Here is a 22483-nt window from a genome sequence, read left to right as displayed (position 1 = left end):
AGTCCTTTGTCCTTTTTCCTTTGCAAGAAAGCTGCCAAGCAAGCAGATCAGAGATCCCAAGCGAAAGAAACCCAACCAACAACAGATGTTTTATGTTCGCGTTAAGGAACGTGTTTCCAAACATGATTTATGGCTCGGGCAGCTCCGCGTTAGAGAGTTTGGATTGTGGATTGGAATGGAATCCTACCGAAAGAGACGGCTATCTTTGGGATGAAAGAGAGGGAGGGCCCCAGCCCCATGTCATTGTTTCCATTGACCAGCTGCCAGGGCGGCGTCTTGGTCTTGGGCTTCCAGAGGGCCTCCGCCTTAAAGAAATAGCACCGAACCGGTCCAAAGACGATCCCAAAAACCATCCCATCTCTCCAGCTTTGTGTCGTTTTTATGGCGTGTTATGATTTCGTATTACAATTAGCCGGCACAAAAGGCACACGGCTGCCTATTTCTGGGTTGTCAATTGTTTGCATTCTACTTGTATATTATAAAACGAAGGAAGGCCCCATAAATTCGCAAGACCATGGCAGCGCATTAAAACTGTCAAAATTGTGCAGTTAAGTAGGCATTAGATTGGTTGGACTGCCGACTGACTGACTACTTCATTAGATTGAAGTTTTTGATGGGCAATGGCAAAATGCTCAGCGTAATAAAAAGATTTGTAACTAATTGACTTTTGATTGATATAAGCTAAATCGAAATAAAGTCCAAAAAGGTCTCGCATTTAATTTATTGAATACAAATTTAGTTTGTCAGAAATGCATACAACTTTGTCTCAAAAATGAACATCGTAAATATTGCTTTATCCGTTATTTTGAAATATGATGAAACAAAAAGGAAACAAATTTAAGTATCTTAGAACTACATTAGAGAAATAAATATATAAAACTATTCATTGAATTAATCTCTCACATCTTTATCACATAATTTAAGAACTAGCGCTTTTCATAAAAATTTGATAGCATACATATATAAAATGGTATTTAAAATTTAACCATTATATTTTTCAGGGATGCATACAATTTTGTCTTAAAGAAGAAGTTCAAAATTTATGTGTATTTCTAAGACATTTTAGTTTAAAAATTTTTGTTTAAAGAATACAATTTGAGGAAATAAAAATTATTTCCACCTCAATGGATAAGAATGAAGAACAACAAACATTAAAAAACCGAAATGTCTTATAAGACATTTAAAAGCAATTCTTTTAATTAATTTTTTATATGCTCTGCTTTTTTTTTATTGTATTTTTTAGTTATAGTTTGATCAACAGCTTTCGCCCAGTGCAGCACACACCTCCCGGCAGCACTTAAGACAAATAACTTAAACACCTATCGACAGGAGCCGGCAGCAGCCACGTTTGCTTCCGAGCTAGACGCATTTTCAATTAGTTTTAAATCACAACTAATTGAATTCATTTTGGAGCACGAGTCTCTGGATCGCGATCGCGATCGCGATCGGCATCTCGGCATCTAGGCAATCTTATCTTAACAGTTATGATGTCCGCATGGCGGCCGCCTTGTTTTGGCATTCTTAGCCAAAATTTATTGACAAAATTTGCAACACAGATTGCCGGGCTCCTTGACGAAGGGAGGCCAAAACCAGGTGACTGGCAGGAGGCGGAAGCTGCATGACCAGTAGCCCAGTAGGCAGAACCTGCCACTGTCTAATTCTGTCCAACACTCGGCGAAAATAGTCCAAACTTAAGGAAAGTTTTATTTAATTTACATCGTAATTTAATTTAAAAATAGTGGATAGTTTCCTTGAATAACAAAAATTTAAATTATCTTTATTTTTAACCACTTTTAACAAATGATAAATTTGAAAATTAGATTTAATTTCATATTTTTTATTTAACTTAATCAACATTTATAGAGAAGTTATAGAGAATTTAGGCAAGTGTTTAGTATGGGTTGGGAGACCCACCTTTTGCTAGAACTGCTGCCGGCGTATGTGAAATCTATGGTCGTGATGCCTGGCTGGCTAGAAGGCTGACTGGCTGCAAAGTCATAATAAATGGAGCACACTACTTGCGCTCCACGTTGGCGGCGCATGCAAAAAGATCGGGCAGATCGGGCGAAAGGCACCGATTGTCCAGAGATTGCGACTGCCAAGACAAGTGGCGCTGCCTTAAAAATCGTTGTAAAGCAACGGCTAAAAATGGGAATCAGAAATCAGGAAGCTTACATGGACTTTCTTTTTTTGCTGCTCCCTTTTCTTTTTGAAAGTCAAACGGTTGCCGCTCTTTTCACTGACAAAAGGTAAACGCTGCAAAACTGTCTATCGATAGCTGTGATTAGAAAACGTGATTTCGACAGGTTTGAAAATAGCAATTCAAGGAAGGAAAATGGGAACACAAAAAAGTAATATTAATTTTAAAAATGAACAGGCTTAAATTAACACTTTGAAAATTAAACACAACTTTTTGTACTTGGAATTTTGTATCTTTGTAGGCCACATTTAAATAATAGATTCAATGTATTCAGTTTTGTACCAGTTATTATGTGTCTGATATATAATTTAAACCCCTTTTAAAACAAAACAACAAGTTTTATGTGAGATAATACCAGCTATTATGTGTCTGATATATAATTTAAACTCATTTTGAAACAAAACGTCGAGTTTTATTTTCAAAATTTTTTTCTTAGCAATCTTTAAACAAACAATATTTTCTCATAAAATAATAGTTATGTTTGAGCTTTTTTAATTATGATTTTTTTGACAAAAAAAACTATGAAAGATTTGTTGAAAAAATGGTTTTGCATTATATTTTGGCATCAACTGATTACATAATTTAAATCAATTATTTCTTTTGCGGCTTTACAACAGCTGTTTTTGATTAGTAAAAAACGAGTTGGCAGTGCCTGCAAGTTAATGTCTGCCTATCGTCTATCGCTCTGCTGGTTCGGAGCGTAACAAATTAAAATCAATTAAACTCAATCAAAAAGCACCCATAACTAAGCTAGAATATATATATATGAGTGCAGGGAATCATCCCGATAACGTCGCAGATAAGATAAGCCCATAAAACTCCCCTGATAGGTGAAAAAAGGTGAGAGCGGCAGTGTCAACAAATCGATTTGTAGCCAATTGTTAATTGCGGTTTTTATTGTTTATTCTTTTTAGCCGGCATAATGTGGCGACAGCTCAGTGGCATCGCACGAACAGGCAGCAACGTCAACTTCTCCAGGATGCGAGGACTTTCGGCTTTGGTCCAGGACAAGGCTTTGGTGGATGGTGCTTGGGTGGATTCCAGCAACTCAAAGGCCACCTTTGAGGTCCGGAATCCTGCGAATGGAGAACTCATCGGTAAAGTTCCCAACATGACGGTGGCGGATGCCCAAAAGGCCATAGATGCCGCCAAGCAGGCCTACGAGTCCAAGGAGTGGCGATCCCTGACCGCCAAAGATCGCTCCAACCTACTCAAGGTGAGTGCCGCGTTCAATCCTTATCAGTGGTTCTCATTTTCGACCATAGATCTCAAAATACAAATACAGCTTATATATATAGCCAAACATGGCTAAAAACCAGTATTATTAACTAAGGTATCCGTTTTGTAACCTGAATTTCTTGATCCATATCTTATAGTCCGCTGATATATACAAAAACAAGACACATTTAAGTTTGGTTTTATATCCCTATAAGTGAACAATCCAAAACAAAACTACTTAATGAAAAACATTTATAAGAAGTATATATGCTCCAAGAGCTCAAGGTTAAAATCGGAGTTTTCCACGAATAAATTTTAAGGCAAAAGGATAAAAATGAAGTCAACAAAGGGTAGAAGCTCCAATATTTACCATGGATATACATAGTAAAGTTCGACTGTAGGTCATTGCCATAATATCTCTCGTTAGTGGCTAACCCCTGCTAATCTAATCTTATCTAATCTCGCTTTGCAGAAGTGGCACAAACTGATCGAGCAGCACTCCCAGGAGATAGCCGAGATAATGACGGCGGAGTCGGGCAAGCCCATCAACGAGTCCAAGGGGGAGGTGGCCTACGGGAATGCCTTTGTCGAGTGGTTCGCCGAGGAGGCACGCCGCGTCTACGGCGAGATTGTGCCCAGTGCCCTGCCCAACCGGGAGATCATTGTGATGAAGCAGCCCATCGGAGTGGCGGCCCTCATCACGCCCTGGAACTTCCCGATGGCCATGATCACGCGGAAGGCGGGAGCCGCCCTGGCCGCCGGATGTACGGTGGTGGTGAAGCCCTCGGAGGACACTCCTCTGACCGCTCTGGCAGTGGCCAAACTGGCCGTGGATGCGGGCATCCCCAAGGGCGTGATAAATGTGGTCACCACCAACAAGGCAGCCCCCATTGGCGATCTCTTCTGCAAGAGTCCCGATGTGAGGGGCATATCCTTCACTGGCTCCACTGAAGTGGGTAAACTGCTGTTCCGAAATTCCGCTGATGGCATCAAGAGGATTTGCCTGGAACTCGGCGGCAATGCTCCGTTTATTGTTTTCGATTCGGCTAATGTTGAGAAGGCGGTCGATGGAGCCATGGCCTCCAAGTTTAGAAACTGCGGACAGACCTGCGTCTCGGCCAACAGATTCTTTGTCCAGAATGGCGTCTACGATAAGTTTGTGGAGCAGCTGAAAAAACGCGTGGAGGCCTTGAAGATCGGCGATGGCCAGGGATGCGATGTGCAAATCGGACCGTTGATCAACGAAATGCAGTTCAAGAAAGTCAGTGGCTTTGTGGAGGATGCGAGGTCCAAGAAGGCCAACATCATCTTGGGTGGCAAGCCGCTGAGTGACAAGGGTTCGCTGTTCTACGCACCCACAATAGTCACAGAGGTCCCGCCCTCTGCCCAACTTTACACGGAGGAGGTCTTCGGTCCGGTGGTGTCCATCATCCGTTTCGCGGATGAAGAGGAGGCCGTGAGCAAGGCCAACGATACGAGGAGAGGCCTGGCCGGCTACTTCTACAGCGAGAACCTGCAGCAGGTGTTCCGGGTGGCCAAGCGACTGGAGGTGGGCATGGTCGGCGTCAACGAGGGCATCATCTCCGCTGCAGAGGCGCCCTTCGGCGGCGTCAAGGAGTCCGGCGTTGGACGCGAGGGTTCCAAGCACGGCATCGACGACTACGTCGACATCAAGTACATCTGCATGGGCAACCTTAAGTACGATTGAAACCAGAAAACACTGCTTTCATTTGCTGTCTTCCACTAGAATGCGATTTGTTGACTGTTGTATAATAGTTGTATGAAAAAACACGCCGCTATTTTAATAAATATGCACAAAAGTCTATTTAAAGGAAGCCTCTTAATTTTGTCTGCTACTGTGGGCAAAAAATAAGGTAAATTTTTTTGTAAAATGAAAAATCTTTATTCTTCTAAATCAATTTTATCCCCTTTAAAATAATTCCATCGTGATAAAACAACGTTTGTTCCAATCGTCGTTATCATTGTGATTTCTTTACCAAACGCGATTTGACTTTTCGTAAGCCCAAGAGGTCGATCAAAATGGTTTTCACAGATCCTTCTTATATTCCGATCTTATCAGTAAGGTCGCCAACAGTCTGATTATTGTTTTGGACATTGTGAAATTTGAAAAATTCAATCTTGGTTGTTTGGTAAATATATTACTGATAATGAACAGTAACAGTCCTGCCCACTTAAGAAAAAAAGGACTATCCCGAAGTGTTAGGCCCGCTAAGTTTAAATTGAAAATTCACCTTACTTTTTGCCCACATAAGTATATTTAAACAGATTTCTAGCCAAATTTATAAACTATTTTGGAAAATGAATCTAACAGTTGCCAGTAGTTTAAATCTAAAGATTATTTATCAGAATATTGCTGTTTAAATAAATCTAAAAAGTCTACAAATCTTTTACAACTTTGAAAAAATTAAATATTAAATGTTTCAAAGCAATCCCTTAAATTTTCTATTTCAAATGACCCGCTCAACACTTATCGATAACTAAGTACTATAAGTTATCGCCAGGAACGACTCGATGAGTCATTTTCCGTTAATCAGAAACGGTCACACCTCGCTATCCCCTCAGCTGTGCGAGAGAGACAGCGACAAAATTACAATAGCCGCAATGTCCGACAAAATTGTAAGTAAATTGTTGATAACAAATTGAAAAGCGCGTTTCAAGTGCTTATCGCATATATCAGGCGTATGTGCAGTGACTGAAGGGCAATTGTCAAGTGTTCGCTTACACGTAGCCCTTAAAAAAGCCGGCAAGCAAAGTCACTCTCCCAATTCGATGGTGTTTGTTGTTGTTGCTGATATATTGCAAAATATAATTAAAGAACGTTTTCCCATTGGAAAGTGCAGTTGAAAATGTGTGTAACATCTATTTAGAGGAACTCCCCGGAAGTGTAAACCCGTCACAAGTTCCGTAATGCGGCAAAAAGTGCAGGCGGTGAAATTAAATGGTACCATGACTTGTAGATTTTCAGCCAAATGAGTGCAGTCTAGGCGAAAAATGTAGACTGAGGGGTTGTGCGGAGTTTCAGACCCGACCTGAAATCCAAATAAATAATTAAAAGTTATTGCAAACTTTATTTCGTCCAGGGAAATGTATTTGAGTGTTGCACAGTTAATCAAAAATTTTTAATTCAAAAGTGTGCACTCAAAATAAATATCACTATAGTTTTCTGTTTTCCAGCCATTGTTTATTCAAACAATAATACTTAAAAATATTAATCATTGGAAAAAGTATTGCAATGGAACTTAAATCCTTATAAGTTTTATAAAAAAGATTACTTAGTAACGATTGACTTCAAGATTGTTTACTATTATCTTCAATGAAAATCATTATTTTTAGATTAGTTATTAAAACTAAGTGTATAATTATTTTTTGTTATAAAAAAATAATTAAAATTAACGATTATTAAATTAAATTTTTTGTACGCCACAATAACTTGTTAAATTACATAAATAGTTTACTTCCAAAGATTTAAACCAATCTGCAGTGCACCTTATAATGTTTCTCGTGAAAAGGTATATGTATATTTAATTTTATCGGTGTTCGAATGCATCTCTTTTAACTATGCACTCAATTTGGCAATGAATTGCATTTGTTTTTATTGCGATGCCAACAAATTTTCACAGTCAAGTTCGCGCCTTCATGACGTACAGTCCGAAACACTAAAGAGAAAAGCCTTTCAGGCTTTGGTAGCTTCATAGCTACACTTGACAACCCCCCACCCACCAAGTCACCCACCACCCACTTTACCACGCGCCCACTGAACCACCCACCCAGTGACCTATCCAAGAGAATCCAGAAAATGGCCTGTGCACCTTTGCTGCTCGAGCAATTCATCTACAAGAAGCGCAATTTCGCATTCGCCTTTGTGCGCCATCGCCTGTTTGTGTTATGCAAACAATCGGTTGGACCAGAAATTCAATTATTCAGTATCCAAATGCTAACTAATATTAATTTGTATTATTTAATTGCAGCTAATTCGCGTTCAGTCCGCGGAGGGCATCAAACGCATCGAGATCTCGCCCAAGTCGAATCTGAAGCATCTGTACGACAGCGTTCAGAATGCCCTTAAGGTGGATGGATTCGGGCTCTTCAAGGAGCGCAATTTCCTCACAGAGCTGCAGGCCAGTGGCTCCCAGCTGGTGGGCACTTCCTTGAAGCATGGCGACATGGTCTACTTAAAACAGATGGCTGGCACATCTTCGCGCGTAAGAAGGGCTTTCGTCAAGAATCGATCAGGGATTAATCAGTATATCTCCCATTTTCAGCGCACTAGCACCACTGTCTTGGAAAGCCAGGCGTTCAAGACCAGCACCAGCAACCCAAACAGCGCACGTCCATCCATCAATGTGATCGAGGATGACGTGGACCAGGCTCTGAGCAAGGCAGATGGTACCATCAAGCGCGAACGCGATAGCAAACTGTAAGCTTTTGGGGCTTCTTTTAGTGCTTTAAAAAACTATGTCTTAAAAGGAAACAATTTTAATTTTCCTTGAATCATCAGTTTTCTGTATGTTTTAATACGGTTTAAAAATGATTACACGGATATTTAATTAGATTTCTAAATAATTCAGATAGATAATAGAAGACATACTATGTTTTACCTGTGATATTCGACCACCTTTTTATAACGTCCCCCGACTTTGTTCTTACAAACCTCTTTACCATATCAGTTGCCCAATCAGATAACTAATCAAACAATATTGACTTCCAGGTGCCATCACAATGCCAATGGCCGTTGCGTCCACTGCTCCGCACTGGAGCCATACGATGAGTCCTACCTGAAGGAGCAGAACATCAAGCACTTGTCCTTCCACTCGTACATACGCAAGCAGACTTCTGGCATGGATCAGGGCAAGTACTTCGTATTCGACGACATCAATTGCCGCATCAAGCCCGGATGCCGGGAGCATCCGCCATGGCCCAAGGGCATCTGCTCCAAGTGCCAGCCGTCGGCCATAACGCTAAACCGTCAGACATATCGCCATGTGGACAATGTGATGTTCGAGAACACCAAGATCGTGGAGCGATTCCTCAACTACTGGCGCACGACGGGCCACCAGCGCATGGGCTATCTGTACGGCACATACGAGCAGCACACCGATGTCCCACTGGGCATTCGGGCCAAGGTGGCGGCCATCTACGAGCCGCCACAGGAGTCGACCAGGGACTCGATCAACATCCAGCCGGATGAGGGAGCCGATGATGTGGAAGCCGTGGCCAATGCGCTGGGACTGAAGAAGGTTAGCTATTACTCTTTGTTCTAGTTTCATTTACCATCTATAACAATTTATGTAAACATTACAGATTGGTTGGATTTTTACTGATCTCATCACGGAGGATGCGAGCGTCGGCACTGTCAAACAGATCCGTGGCATCGAGTCGCACTTCATTACGGCCCAGGAGTGCATCACAGCCGGCGAGCTGCAGAATCGCCATCCAAATCCTTGTAAATATGCCTCCAATGGCGTCTTTGGCTCAAAGTTTGTGACCATTTGTGTGACGGGTAAGCAGCTCCTCAGGTTGATTCTCCTCTATTTATTTAATGTTATGCTGATTTCACATTTCAGGAGATAAAACCAAACAGGTGCACATGGAGGGCTATGCGGTGTCCGCTCAGTGCATGGCTCTGGTGCGTGATGACTGTCTGATACCAACTAAGGACGCGCCCGAGCTGGGCTACGTGCGCGAGTCCACGGACAAGCAGTATGTCCCAGATGTCTTCTATAAGGTAGGACTCTTCCCGTTCCCATAAAATTAACAAGTTTTGACAATGATGTCCCCTCCCCTTAAAACAAAAAACAATTGTTTTGAGCAACCTTTATTGAATTACGTTCACATTTACACAGACAACTTGCATATTTAGACATCAATTAAAATGGGTTTTTCTCGGTTGGTTACATGCAATGAAAATCTGGGCGTTAGTACCAATGTGAATTTAACTTTATACATGTAACATCAAAACGATTACATTAGTTTGTGTAATTTAATTTATTCAAGGTTCCTTTCTTCTCTGTGGTTTGTACTTCTCATCATTGCTCTGTGCTCCTCCAGAATTTCATTTTTATTTTATCGTATACCTAGGACACTCATACACACCGATACTCATATAATGCGATTGAAGTTATTGGATGTTTAAATGTTAAAGTAAAATATAGCCCTTCATTCTTTAACTTAATTTTCATCATTTCAATGTTTGTTCTATCTAACGCCTTTTCTCATACTGGTTATTAAATATTTCGATTAACTTTACGATTTCGTTTGATTTTTCTAAAACTTAAAAATACAATAACTTAATTTAATTTAAAATTTCAAGTAATTTATCGAATATAATTTAATTAAAATTTCGGATTTCGACTTATTAACTATTTGTATGTTGCTACTTATATTGTACTAACCCGACTTGATTCCCTTTATTTGGCTTTTCTTGGTATTCCTTTTCTACACAATCACAAACAGGGCTTTAATTATGGTCACACAAAATGCATATGTAGACATCGAAAAACTATTTCGCGCTTAAATACTTTTGGTTTTAATAATTGAACTGAATATACATCTGTTTATTAGCTTATTCTGATTTCACCTATTTCTTGGTTTGAATTTTGATGAGACTATGTTTAGTTTTCGTTTTATTTTATTGTAGCTAATTTACTATGTCCAGGTAACGTCGTAGCGCTTAAACACCAATTAAGTGTGTCTTTGAATCCTTAAGAAATATATCAAAAGCTTATCAAGGTTTTAATACGATTTCAACCTTGTCCGTGATACTAATTATTTAAATGTCACTGATAAAGTAGTTTCTTTCTTTTTTATATTTTTTTTTTAAATAGCCTCCAAAACGTTTGTTCGATTTGTAAATTGTTTATAAAAATTTCATTAGTCTGTGTGTTACAAAAACAATTGGCTTCCGTTACTGGCTCTCATTGTATGCTTTGTATAAATAATTCCGAGGGGTGTTCGTTTTTACAAAAATTCGTAGCAAGATTAGTGGATTTATAAGCCATGAATTAGAGAGAGACATGATCTTAGAGAGAGACTTGTTCATTTTAAGTGTGCGGGTGGCTAGTGTTTGTGGGCTTTCGAAGGGAATTTGATTTGGCTAGTGGATCAGTCAGTCTCCCTTTTTTTTTTTAATTGTTTAATTGGTATTCGCCACAATTCCGGATGATGCTCCTCAGGGAAGGTCGACCCAAAGCATTGCCACTGGCTGCGATCCTGTCCACCAACTCGATGCCCTGCACAATGTAACCAAAGATGGCTGTGAAGGAACGCATCTCGTTGAGCACCAAACGGAACTGGCTGCCCACCAATCCACTTCTGTCCTGTCGCCTCTGTCCCCTTCGCATGCCCACTGTGCCGCGCCGTGCCGGTAATCCTGTCTCATCCGGCATGAAGTATCTATTCTCAAAGGCCGAGTGACCGCCGCGTCCATTGTGCGTCTCGAAGTCCCCGGTGATGATGCTCTCGCGTCCCCAGGCCTGGAAAACGGCGCATCCCTGGTAGCCATAGCCCCGTTCGTGCCGCACCAGCGCCCTAAAGTTTTCCGCCATCCGCGGAGCGACATCCGATCGCACCTCGATCAGTACGCGTCCGGCCAGTTCGCCTGCTATCTCCATGTCCAGAAAGTAGATGGGGTAAAAGTGGGCGGAGGGCTGGCCCACAATGCCCACCGGCGGGGATTGGACATGATTGTGGTTCTGGTTCTGCTGCCCGTTCAACCAGGCGTTGTCCGCTTGAAACTGATGTTGTAACAGTGGTGGTGGTTGTTCCTGCACCTCATATGGCCCTTGCCACATTTGATCCTGAAATTGTGGCACCATTCCATGCTGACCCGGAACTAAAACATACGTGTATACTTGCGGTCCCGCGGACAAGCTGCTCTGACTGTCGCTATTGCTGCTGCTCTGCGAGTAGGAGGAGCCTGGTGAATCCTCCTCGGCGGCCAAATTAATTAGGCGATCCTGATCCTGTTCCACCTGCTGCATTTGCTGGCTAAGCTCTGCCTCCTGCAGGCTGTGATTGAAGTGCGGTGGCACCACGGCTCTGCCGGATTGCGGCAACAATTCAGGCTCCGATGGCGGAGTCCTCACGCGCGGAGGAATCATCTGGCGTTGCACCGCGTTCCAATAGGCAAACACACAGTAGTTGGTGAGGATCAAAGCCTGAGGTGGCTCCACATTGGCGGGAATGGGGCCGGGACGTGGCTGATTTCGCAGTCGCAGGATCCTGTCGTTTAGATGCTCGAAATCCAGGATCTGCATGCCGTTCTCCTGGACTGCGGCACGCATTCTGCATTGGAAGTGCACCTCCACCAGCTGCACCTCGAATTTGCGGCGTTGTTGGGCCAACTGAGCGAGTACCTGTAGCAAATTGGCTCCAGTGAGATTTCCGACGGATCTATTTAGCTCCTGTTCGGCGCGTCGCTGCCAACCGGTCATTGTGGCCGAAATAATGCTGGGCTCGTGCTCCAGCATCATGCGCTTCACATGCAATTGAACGTGAAAGCAGGCCTCGCACATTTGGCGCAGCAGGTCCATCTCGCGGTTGGCCAATTCGGTGGCCTGCAAAGCAGTTCCCTTGATCTTGGCCAGCTCCGAGTCGAGCAGTTGGCGCAGAAGCTCATGGTAGTCCAACTGGTGGGTCAGTCGATGCTCACGATGAGTGGGGGCATCTGAGCAGGCGCGGCACAGCAAACGCTGGCAATCGTGACACCAAGTGGAGTTGGGCATGGCATGGATGAAACAGTGCTCGGCACTGGTGGCCAAGAAGCTGTCCACACAGATCTCGTCCAGCCAGTTCTCTGACTGCGACTCCGGTTGCTCGCCAGCCACTTCGATGGACCGGCTATTGCCCTCCGAGAAATCCAACATGGCACGACCCAAAACCAAAGCGGGCAGCTCACGGAGTAGGTACATGATGGCTACCGATTCCGGCAGCTTCTGGCCATACAACTCTGTGCGAATTCCGCACAGTGGACAGATGCACTGCGTCGGGTCGCAGAGGGTGCTTCTGGCCAGGCACTCTTCGCAGTAGCTGTGTCGGCAGATCAGCTCCCTGGGCAGCACATTAGTGGCCAGATCATAGACACGATTGCACAGGCCGCAGCTCAGCAGCGACTCCAGCTCCTTGGGCACCTGGATGGACGTCTCCATATTTGCTCAGCACTAAAAAATATAAAAATCTACCTAAGTTATTTTGTATTTTAGAGTCAACTGTATCCTGAGTGTTCCTACTCCTATGAAGTACTGATAATTTTGGGCCTCGGGTTCAAATGACATTCGTGAAAACTGTTTGCCTGGAGTACTGTGATTATTAGGTTGTTCCAAAATTGTATAAAAACGTTATAGGATGCTCTTTGCTTAGTAAAAGGCACTTTAAAAGAATTTTTGTTGGGATAAAAGGAGTTCTAAGTTCTGTTCATTGGATTTAATGAGTATCACTCATACGTACTGTTGCCTTTTACTATAAAAATGTATTCTAACTGACATTACGTGTTGTATGAGTAATTTTTTTTCGAAAACTTTAAGACCAAAGCGCAACCATTAAAACTAAAATTAAATTAAAAATAAAATGTTTTGGTTTTCAAATGCATTTATTTCATTCTGATATATTCAATGAGTTCTTAATTTAATTTTAAAATTATCGAAGTTTTGCGACAACTTAAAAACTATTTAAATTAAAACCATATCAAAAGCAATTTAAAAATGTGTTGGTTTTCAAATGCAATTATTTAATTTTAACCTAAAGTTTGATATACTCAACAAGTTCTTACTTTAATTTTAAAGTATCCAAGTTCTGTCCGCCATAAACAATTCCAGTTTAATTTGCGGTTTCCCACAAACCATCAACAGATGCCATCAACTTTGTTTGCACTCAGCTTGAGCCTCTTATAAGCAATAAATAAATAACCAAACTAAACGAAATTGAAAAGTTCTTGGCTTAACCAAATTCATTTCCAAAACAAATAGCTTACCAACCTTATATTTAAAGCTTTAAATTTCTTGATTTGACTTGGATGTCCCATTACTAAGTAATTTTCTTGGGATCCCTTTGGTTGTTTTGTGATTTTTAATCCATATCAACTTTGTAAATTTTAAAATTGTTTATACTTTGTGTTGATTGTGATTTAACCTTTCACTCCCACATTTAAGAAAACTGTTCTCGGGCCTAATTCTTTGGGCGACCTGCGACCCCTTGGAAAAGTTTTTGCCGTGTGGCACTTATTACGACTTTGTTCTAAGCTGTGTTATCAAACTTTGGTTGGCGAGGGACACCCTAGAGTTGAAACCCCAATTTAATGTGTAGCAAGTGGTTCCGATTCCGGGGGTCAAGTAAAAGCAGCCATGGCAACGGACAAAAGTCTGGACAAAGCAAATGGCATTGCTTTCGCACTCGGACCTAATGTCGACACGAAGCCAAAAACTTTGTGGGCCAGCATCATGCGTGTTCTATTTATGTTGCTTACTTTGGCTTACATTTCACTCGCAACTAGCCTTGAACTGGGTTAAGCAAATTAATTAATAATCAATCGAAGTAATTGCGAGCCCTTTTTAGCGGGTTTTTGTACAAATTGGTAGCCTGATTGGATCAGGCTGGCAAATTTATCTCTGTCTATTTTTAAGTCTTTTGGCGAATTTTGTACATAAAGATTTGAGAAATAACTTGCACAGGCCATTTCTCTTAAAATAGCTATAAATTTAGCCCCATAACATTTATTAAAATATACATTTTCAAGCTGGAATAGTTATAAAATTCACCCCATAACAAATATTAAAGTGAACTCTAGTTTAAATTAAAAAAAAATAATTTAAAATACGTATGTATCTACATCATTTTAACAGACAAAAATCACTAGTCAAATTAAACTCCTTTTTTTCTGAGTAATTTGTTAGGCCCACAAAACAAATACAAATCCAGCTAAAAAATGAGCTCTCAAGTGACCTTCTATACTTTTTTTTCTTCTGCTTGTCATGGTGTTGCAATACACCTGAAGGCTTCAAAGGTTTCGGTTATTTTCCACCTTGGATTCTATTGTCTTCCATGCCATTGGGCAGCGAGAAACACGTTTCAGGCATTCCTTACGCTTATTTTGTTTTCTGTTTATTATTCACTTTTTTGTGTATGTTTGTCATTTACTTCCCTTACATTTGCTTCCCCTTTTCGTCTGCAATTATGCAAATGCCCTAAGCTGTCTGCAAATTCAGCTGTGCCCCGCCAGCAATTATAGAAGGGAGTTCCCCTTTTTTGCATATGGCATGCTAAAACATTGCCTACTTTCTACGGCCGTCTTTATTTTTCACACTTTTCGCCATCGAAGCAAATGTGTAAATTGAAAATAAAAATTCCTTTGCAGGCTGTCATTGTCGCCCTGGCATAAATTCATATTTATGGCAATTGTTTCTTGTATACCAGGGAAGTTGTGTTAAGAATAAAAAATGTACAGAATGTGCGCGAATTCGTTTCGGTAATTGTTTACAAGTCCTGGAAATTCAGTTGACTATTCGTTGAAATTCATGAGAATTGTTGATGAGCCAGTTGTGTGTCTTTTAAAAGAGAAAAGCAGACAATGACAGATTTCTGTTGTTTATTTGTTCACACCAATAAATTAACCGTCCGACGTCTGTCAGTATTATACAGGCTTAACTCTCGTTTAACCACATTTACAGCCATCAACCGTCGACACATACAACGCCCTAATTAGTCTTACAAATGTTATCGCTTAATTCTATTTGCTGAGGTAAATTCAGCAAACGCAGTAATTTTCCCTTTGTTATTTTTTAGTTTTTGTTAGCTTGCGGTAATTGGATAACTTTTGCAACTACTTATTTGCCATTGAGTGTCAAATGTGGGAATTGTGAGCAAAGTGATAATTATTATCACATTATTATCAGGGGGATGGTTTTTGACGTTTAAGTGTAAATGATATTTGAGAGCTATTTATAAACTAAACGTGGGCTTTTTATATAGAAACTTTTCTTGCACTTTGTAATTAAAAAATTGATTTTTAGAATTACTTTAGAATTTGACAAAGCGACTAAAATACTTTTTATTATTTTGCTGTTGACTAGTATATTCAATAGATTTATTGCAGAGTAAATTGGCCAATCCCTTCATGTTTTTAGTCGTTTTTTGTAATTTGATAAGCGCATCATCACGAGACATTAGCATCTTTCCCCAGATTTATTTATTTAAATTGCCATTTTGTGTACCCATACATTTTTAAACGGCCTGTTGCACATTTGAATGTGTGTCGGTGTTTGCCCTGGGGATCGTCTCGAAATCACCATTTTGTCGGAAATAAAATAAATATTCGTGCGTGCCTCTTTATTTATAACATACATGTCGAAGCCTTTCGCTTAACACATGCAATTCCCAAATGAAATTAAAAGTTTTCCTTGCCATGACAGGAACAGAAAAAGCAACTGGCTTATGTTTTATGCAATCGCCTGGACTAATGAATTCGTTTTCATTAAAAATGCAAATGATGGTGAAATCATTATTTAAAGAGTTTCACGAAATGTTTAATAAATAACAAAAATACCGGGAATGCTTATAAAAATTATATGCACTTCAAAATTATTTTTTAACGGAATTTTCCCAAAGTTTCAAGGGCCGCGTGCATTCCGGCATTGTCTGTTCAATCAATTTTCAGAACTGCGTCAGCGAATAGAGGCCAAGCATTTGGATGGAAATCATAAAAAGTGTCGAAGGCAAATCTGCAAATCGATAAGCAATTTGTGGCCTTGTTTGGCTCGCTTTGTGGCCCACTTCCTTCTGCTCCTTTGGCTCATTGTCAGTGTCCCTAGGACATTGTCCTGGCTTTCCGTTTTTATGCCGGGCAATAAACATTTATTGCGCGTTTGTGTGTCACCTTCGATGGGCAGAACGACTGGAGGTCTCTACTTCTGGCCGCACAGTTGCACACCGCAACTGCCCCTTTGCTAATTGCCATAAGCGGACTTCGTCCAGCACAATAATTGGTTCCCCCATTTTAATGGCAGTGCAAACGTGCTGAGAATTTCCCAGCCATATGGTCAAGTGAGCAAATTCATATTCGCAAGCAAAAGAGTCGAAGTATTTCTAGAATTTGTGGTGAGAGAGCTCTGCGGTTAATAGACTTTATTTGAATAACAGGAACAGCCTGGCCTTGTCAAAGTTTCTTTTGGCTTCGATTTTGGTTTCAACACATTTTTACCTTTTTATTTATTTGAACGACACACTATGGCCTTTTGTAATTACATCTACTTTAGCAATTACTGTTCAAAATTGCATTTCAATTTGCAAAATACCTAAATATGCTAGTTTAGAAAAGATGATCTATATGGCAGTTTTAATAAAATAAAAAAGAATTTAAAGAGACAAAAAAGTTTGAGAAAAAAGCTACTTTTCTTAGAAGTTTTCAAAATGGTCAGTAAAATAGACATTTAAAGAACCCATGCAATTTCCAATGAATCAATTATGTTGACAAGAAAAGTTTTACTAGAAGTACTTTATGTATGTAAAAAACATAACGGCAAAAAAATCGATTTGATGAAAGACGTTTAAAATAGATAAAAGAACATTAACAAAAACCGACCTTAAATAACCATGTATTTTTGTAGGGTAGGAGAATAAAAAAATGACTTTTCCATCAGAAATCATTATGAAAATTTAATAAACGTGTAGATTAGTAGTTGGAGTTGCCCAGTTTTTGCACACTTAACTTGTGAGTTGACAAATAATTAGAATACTTTTGTGGGAAACCAACCTTTTTTGATTGATGGGCATCGTCCTTGGCACCGGCGGCCAAAAGCTTTCCTGCCTAACTTCAATCATGCAAATTAACCTTCAGCATGTCAAATCATGTGCTAATTAAAGTACAACTTTGATGGATGCCAAATGAAATGTGGCGAATAGCAGACAAATAAGTTTGGCTGAAGGTCTGCATCCGTTCAGATATGATAATGAATCTACTGATTGAAAGTATGTAAGGAAATAAAACAAGAAATTGTGGGTACAAAATAAATATGTTAATAACTTTATAAAAACTTTGGGTGGTTTTCTTAAAAATAAAGTTTATTACAATTTACAAAATAAATAGTTAGACAAAACAGTCTTACTAAAATTAATTGATTGTTCATTTAAAAACAATGTTTTATTTTTACTTAAAAGCACTCAAAGCTTACCATAAAATAAGTGTATTATTCCTCAAAATTTGCAGACATTAAAAGTATTTAATGTGATTTTGTCACAGGAACTTAATTGTTTTTACTTTTTATTGATGTACCATTAGTTTTTCTTTGTTGTTTCATACTTTCTACCTTGAAAATGCATCAAAAAATATTTCGTTTCGTATTATTATTGTTTTGTCATTTGTCATTTGTACACTTGCACTCGATGATATTCCCCTACTTTTGGGTGCACTTGCAGGAGGTGAAAGCTTTGAATATTCTACTTTCACTCTTTGGACTGATTTTCTTTTTGATGTTCGCTGTCTGTAATTTAGTCTTTTGCCCATTATTTGTCTGCTTTGTGTGCACTTCCTGTTGGGCTAATACGTCGAATTGCTGTTGCTGTTGCTGCTGCTGCTCGTGTTGTTGCTGTATCTGTTGCTGGTGCTGCTGCAGTAGCTGTTGCTGTTGCAGGCGCGATTTGAATGCTGCATTGCTAAGCTGCCAGCTGCTGGCTGAGGCTCTCAGCGGCGATGGCTTCGTGTGCTGCTGCTGGTAGCTGGGCGCCGCACTGGCCAATCCCGCCGAGCTCTCGGCGCTGTTCGACGAGAGCGTGGAGGAGGCTACCGCCGTCCAGAACATGATGGCTAACTAGCTGATGGCTAACGATTCTACGCATCGGATAGTGCTCCTCCTGCAGGCCAGGCATGTTAGCCAATATGAAAACCGGATGGATGTATTCGGGACACACAACAAAAAACCGAAGCTAACACACGTGCCGTTTGACTTTCAGCGCGACTAAGTCCTGTCCCTCCTGCGATTCGTTGGCAAATGCAGCCTCGCCATCGCCAGGATGTGCCCTTTTATAGCCCAGCGATAGAGAGAGCTTGCAAAGCTCAGGACACTCGGGCGCTCTCTCTTTTTGCAAGGCTTCCAATGTCAATGTCAAGCTGTATTTTCCCTCGCTGAACTGCGTTTTCCTGCTGCACGGGGCAAGCAAACATATTTGCCTATTAGAAATTCACCAAAATTTTCTGATGCAGTTTTAAAAGCTACTTGTTTTTTGGGTGTTTTACTGAGACACAGTTTAATTAAAATATGGCAACTGAAAGCCAACCGAAAATACACATTGGTCTATAAGTAATGTGTAACTAATTTTTTATTATTTTACATAAATTGGATACATTTATTTTTTGTTACTCTTTCGTTACCCGATTTAAAAATTATAGCAGTTCCAATACAAACAATCATTATTTTTAGATTGCAAAGTCATCCATAAATTTTAGAGACTAAATGTTGTATACCTAAAAATTCAGGATTTCAAGATAAATTTGTACTTTAAAGTGTATTTCTTATATTACAAATAGTTGTCAGCTTATACCTTTTAATCTTTTAGTAAAAATAATGATTCTTTGTATGCAATTGCTATTATCTTTTTAAATCCTCAGTTTCCTTTTATATATATTTTGTGTTTGTTTTATGGGCAACCAGAACGCAGTTTTATACTATATCTATAAATGTCATGTGCACTTTGTGTCTACTTGTTGATATTTGCTTGCCAGGTTATTAAAAATGTAGTTTTAATTTTTTTCATGGCCCAAGGGAGAATAATTTAAGCTTTTGTCCATTTTAATCTGGACAACTTTAGGTTAAGCATTTAAACGCAAACGCCTTTGATGGTGGATTGATTATGTGCAGACAAAATCCTGATATAGAATGAAGCTCGAACCTTTAACAAGTGTCCAGCTGGTATTTCAATAATTGGCGAAGGTTAAATCCACCTGGGTAAGCAACCTCAGGAATAACCGCCCAAACTTCCTGGTGTACTAATGAATTTCCCTGCAATTCAATTTAAGTTGGCAACTCGATTTTACTAGGAAGCGGTAATATGCAATGGAACAAATTTGAAAGTGCTTTTAAATAACAACATGGTTACACAAGAGCTGAGAAGCAGCAGCAGAGCACCATAATGCTGCTGGCATCCTGTTCTGCCCATCGCTTATTATGTGCGCTCATTAATTTTGTTTGACCAGTTCCAGTTTCTGCTCGACCAGGTCGTTTGCCACCTGCCTTTGATGGCTAATTAACTTATAGATGTGCAGCTGATGCGTGCTATTTCACTAAAATTAGATGCATCGCCAACTCGCAACCGAGTTGGACTTGTTGACTCGCCGCTAAAGCCTCCGCGCGTTCCACGCCAACCTTATTGCCTTGGTCGCGAAAACTCCAATTAAAAAAGACAGCAGCGTGGGCGTGGTGTGACCTGTGCCTAAGGCGCAACACCCTGTCCTTTTTTCTATATTATTGACGAGATTGGAACCTGCTGCTGGAAAAAGCATACGTGGTTTCTGTGAAATTTTATCTGCGTCGACCTGTAAACAACGTGAATGCAGTGTGACAGTCGTCCATGCAGTTTAAGAAATTTATATTTCAATAGCTCACGATTTGCAGTTAAATGCCAAAATAATTTTTCTGGCTCAATTCATTTAATTTTGTATCTTCTGTCATAAATTTGTTCTACCTATATGCATTTTAATAACATGAATTTGTCAGCAATGCAACTTAGTGTTTCTCCTGTTTCTTTTTTATTTTTACACCCAATCAATATAAAATGCATTTAAAAAAAAATTCCTTTTAGTTAACAAATTGCCTTGAATGTATGCTTTTAATTCCTTACATCGTATAAGCAAATAAAATTAATGATAATGGTCAAAACTGTACATTATTTGGCAGTATATTTAAAAAAGTAATAGTATTTCGATAGTTATCAATTTACGATAAAATGTAGAGATTTTTTTATTATGAATTTATAAGTAAATTAACAAATTGGCATTAATTAACTTAAACTAACAGTCTATTTGAAAAAAATACATTAAGTAGGTAGATTTATTTGCTTTTTTTAACCTTTTTTATTAACCGCTTCGCCTTTAGTTTCTTAAAATAAATGTAGAATCATTAACAGTTGGTCCTTAATTTGTCATGCTTTTAATAATATTTTATCATGCTTTTAATATTAAAAAATATACAGTTTTATTTTACATTTAACTTATTATTTCATATTTTTTGTGACTTTTTACTCAACAATTGGCAATGCGGGGATTCTTGGCTCTGTGAAAACTATGCTGGCTTGGCCGTCTGTCTCGAGCAGCGTATCCGGTGACCCTGAGCGCCTTGCAGTGCCTTTTGGCTAGGTCCAAGACCAATACCAAACACGAGTGCCGCCGGCCTTGATAGATGTGGGCAAGGTCATTGCCGAGCTAACAGGTTGCTCGCCAGCAGGGAGCTTTTATAGACAGAGAGAGAGAGAAAGAGAGTGAGAGCTAAATGGGGGGAAAAGTACTGAAAAAATCAGACGTCAGCAAACGGTTTTTCTATTGCTTTTAATGTAGGTCACTGGGCCAAGTCTAGTCTGGCTAATCTTAGTGCAAAGTCATCCATAAATAACCTGGTTTCCATCGCTCTTCCTTTTTTGCTACCCCAGGAAAAGGACCAGTACGGCAACGAGGTGCAGCGACTGGCTCGTCCACTGCCCGTGGAGTATCTACTGGTGGACGTGCCCGCCTCGACTCCTCTGCAGCCGCAGTACACCTTCACCGAGTACGACAAGCGCCAGCCATTCCCCATCGAGAACCGATACATCGACGGCCACCTGCAGGACTTCAACGCACTCAGCTGCTATCTGGCCAACTGGGGCGACGAGGAGTTCCTCGAGGCCATCTCCGACTTCCACCTGCTGGTCTACCTGTACAAGATGGACATGCTCCCGCTGCGCCAGCACATGGGTCCGCTGCTGGAGGCGGTGCGCACCAAGAACCCCAACCAGGCAGCCCAGTTCAAGATCGAGGATGTGTGGAAGCTGCTCGAGTCGCTGATCCAGGCCAGTTCCGGCGGCAGTGGGTGAGTTTTGACATACCCATTAACCCCTTCTTCATTTACATAAATATTGTCCCATAAATTCAGGCAAAGATTTTTGGCTTTAATAGATATTTATTGTATATTTTTATTAAAATTTATATTAGTATAATATATAAACTAGAAATATATGTCTATCTTAAATAGTATGCACGACACATTGAAGTGAAATTGACAATTTAGTTCCTACCAGCGTTTGTTAGGAAGGCAAGAACATGTCTAAGTCCAATCGTAACTTTAAAGTACATATATTTATGAAGAGAGTTACAATCAATCAAGAGAATTACAATACAAATATCAAATATCGATAAAAATAACTGTTTCAAGTGTTAATTCAACTTTAAAGATATTAGGTTTTTAATTCGTATATAAAATTTTTAAAGTCGAGAAAAATTACTAGTCGAAATTATCTAATTATTTAACTTAATTTAAATAGAAAGAACTTTAAACTTATTTCTTATTCGCTCTTTTTGTTGCAGTGGCACCACCAGCTATCCCAGCGGAGGGGCATCGGCTAGTGCCGGAGCCTCGGGATCGGAGGCGATGGACCTGGACGCCAACACTTGGACGTGCAGCCACTGCACCTTCATCAACCGCGGCGAACTCAACTCCTGCGAGATCTGCTCGTTACCCAGATAAGGATCTATCCCCCCTCGACACGAAAATTCCACGATTTGCAGCCTAGATGAACCATTCGAAATTCCGGTGTAAAACAAACTAAAGATTCAATCATACTTACTTATAGCAGCGGCTGGAAGACATGGGTGTCTCCCACACACACGTACACATGCACACTTAGAGGCGCATTCGTGTGAATGTCGCGCATTATCTCTATGTAATCCTTGTGTAAGAATTTTATAAAATAAAACAAAAAGAAGGAAGGAAAATTTAATTTATTTTTAAATAAATTTCAATTGTTGTGCACATTATTATGTGGTTTTATTTTTAAAAATAATACCTTTTCTTTTCTATCCTTTCTATTTTGTTC

At 40.1% G+C, this 22483-nt stretch overlaps 4 protein-coding genes across 5 annotated transcripts; 2 read left to right on the top strand and 2 right to left on the bottom strand.

Moving 5' to 3' along the window:
* The first annotated feature begins 2851 nt into the window (after positions 1-2851).
* LOC128258801 (succinate-semialdehyde dehydrogenase [NADP(+)] GabD) lies at positions 2852-5243 on the top strand. The gene is made up of 3 exons (XM_052990695.1): positions 2852-3040; positions 3115-3416; positions 3891-5243. Exons 2-3 carry the CDS (start codon positions 3123-3125, stop codon positions 5124-5126), a joined length of 1530 nt encoding a protein of 509 aa, XP_052846655.1. The 5' UTR covers positions 2852-3040; positions 3115-3122; the 3' UTR covers positions 5127-5243.
* Positions 5244-5954: 711 nt separating this feature from the next.
* LOC128258681 (nuclear protein localization protein 4 homolog) lies at positions 5955-22421 on the top strand. Of its 2 annotated transcripts, none has more exons than XM_052990485.1 (8): positions 5955-6055; positions 7408-7641; positions 7702-7856; positions 8148-8676; positions 8741-8939; positions 9004-9164; positions 21065-21480; positions 21975-22421. In XM_052990485.1, exons 1-8 carry the CDS (start codon positions 6041-6043, stop codon positions 22132-22134), a joined length of 1869 nt encoding a protein of 622 aa, XP_052846445.1. In that variant the 5' UTR covers positions 5955-6040; the 3' UTR covers positions 22135-22421. The 2 variants fall into 2 exon arrangements, with proteins under 2 accessions (XP_052846445.1, XP_052846437.1); XM_052990477.1 differs by lacking the exon at positions 5955-6055 and adding an exon at positions 7060-7337.
* LOC128258664 (uncharacterized) lies at positions 10003-12724 on the bottom strand. Its single transcript, XM_052990436.1, has one exon. It carries the CDS (start codon positions 12583-12585, stop codon positions 10564-10566), a length of 2022 nt encoding a protein of 673 aa, XP_052846396.1. The 5' UTR covers positions 12586-12724; the 3' UTR covers positions 10003-10563.
* Positions 14335-18715, bottom strand: LOC128259168 (putative uncharacterized protein DDB_G0291608). The gene has a single exon (XM_052991377.1). It carries the CDS (start codon positions 18223-18225, stop codon positions 17821-17823), a length of 405 nt encoding a protein of 134 aa, XP_052847337.1. The 5' UTR covers positions 18226-18715; the 3' UTR covers positions 14335-17820.
* Positions 22422-22483: the final 62 nt, after the last annotated feature.

Source organism: Drosophila gunungcola, chromosome 3R (genome assembly GCF_025200985.1).
Source record: "Drosophila gunungcola strain Sukarami chromosome 3R, Dgunungcola_SK_2, whole genome shotgun sequence".
NCBI lineage: Eukaryota > Metazoa > Arthropoda > Insecta > Diptera > Drosophilidae > Drosophila > Drosophila gunungcola.
The sequence above is the reverse complement of the archived record's forward strand: the minus strand, read 5'-3'. Positions and strand labels throughout refer to the sequence as shown.

Excerpts from the sequence above, each read along its gene's own strand:
- LOC128258681 (XM_052990477.1), top strand. The coding sequence starts at position 7,236 with ATGGCCTGTGCACCTTTGCTGCTCGAGCAATTCATCTACAAGAAGCGC. Across the intron at positions 7,857-8,147 it reads CGCGAACGCGATAGCAAACT|GTGCCATCACAATGCCAATG; the intron begins GTAAGCTTTTGG and ends ATTGACTTCCAG. Across the intron at positions 9,165-21,064 it reads TCCCAGATGTCTTCTATAAG|GAAAAGGACCAGTACGGCAA; the intron begins GTAGGACTCTTC and ends TTGCTACCCCAG.
- LOC128258664 (XM_052990436.1), bottom strand. The coding sequence starts at position 12,585 with ATGGAGACGTCCATCCAGGTGCCCAAGGAGCTGGAGTCGCTGCTGAGC.
- LOC128258801 (XM_052990695.1), top strand. The coding sequence starts at position 3,123 with ATGTGGCGACAGCTCAGTGGCATCGCACGAACAGGCAGCAACGTCAAC. Across the intron at positions 3,417-3,890 it reads ATCGCTCCAACCTACTCAAG|AAGTGGCACAAACTGATCGA; the intron begins GTGAGTGCCGCG and ends CTCGCTTTGCAG.
- LOC128259168 (XM_052991377.1), bottom strand. The coding sequence starts at position 18,225 with ATGTTCTGGACGGCGGTAGCCTCCTCCACGCTCTCGTCGAACAGCGCC.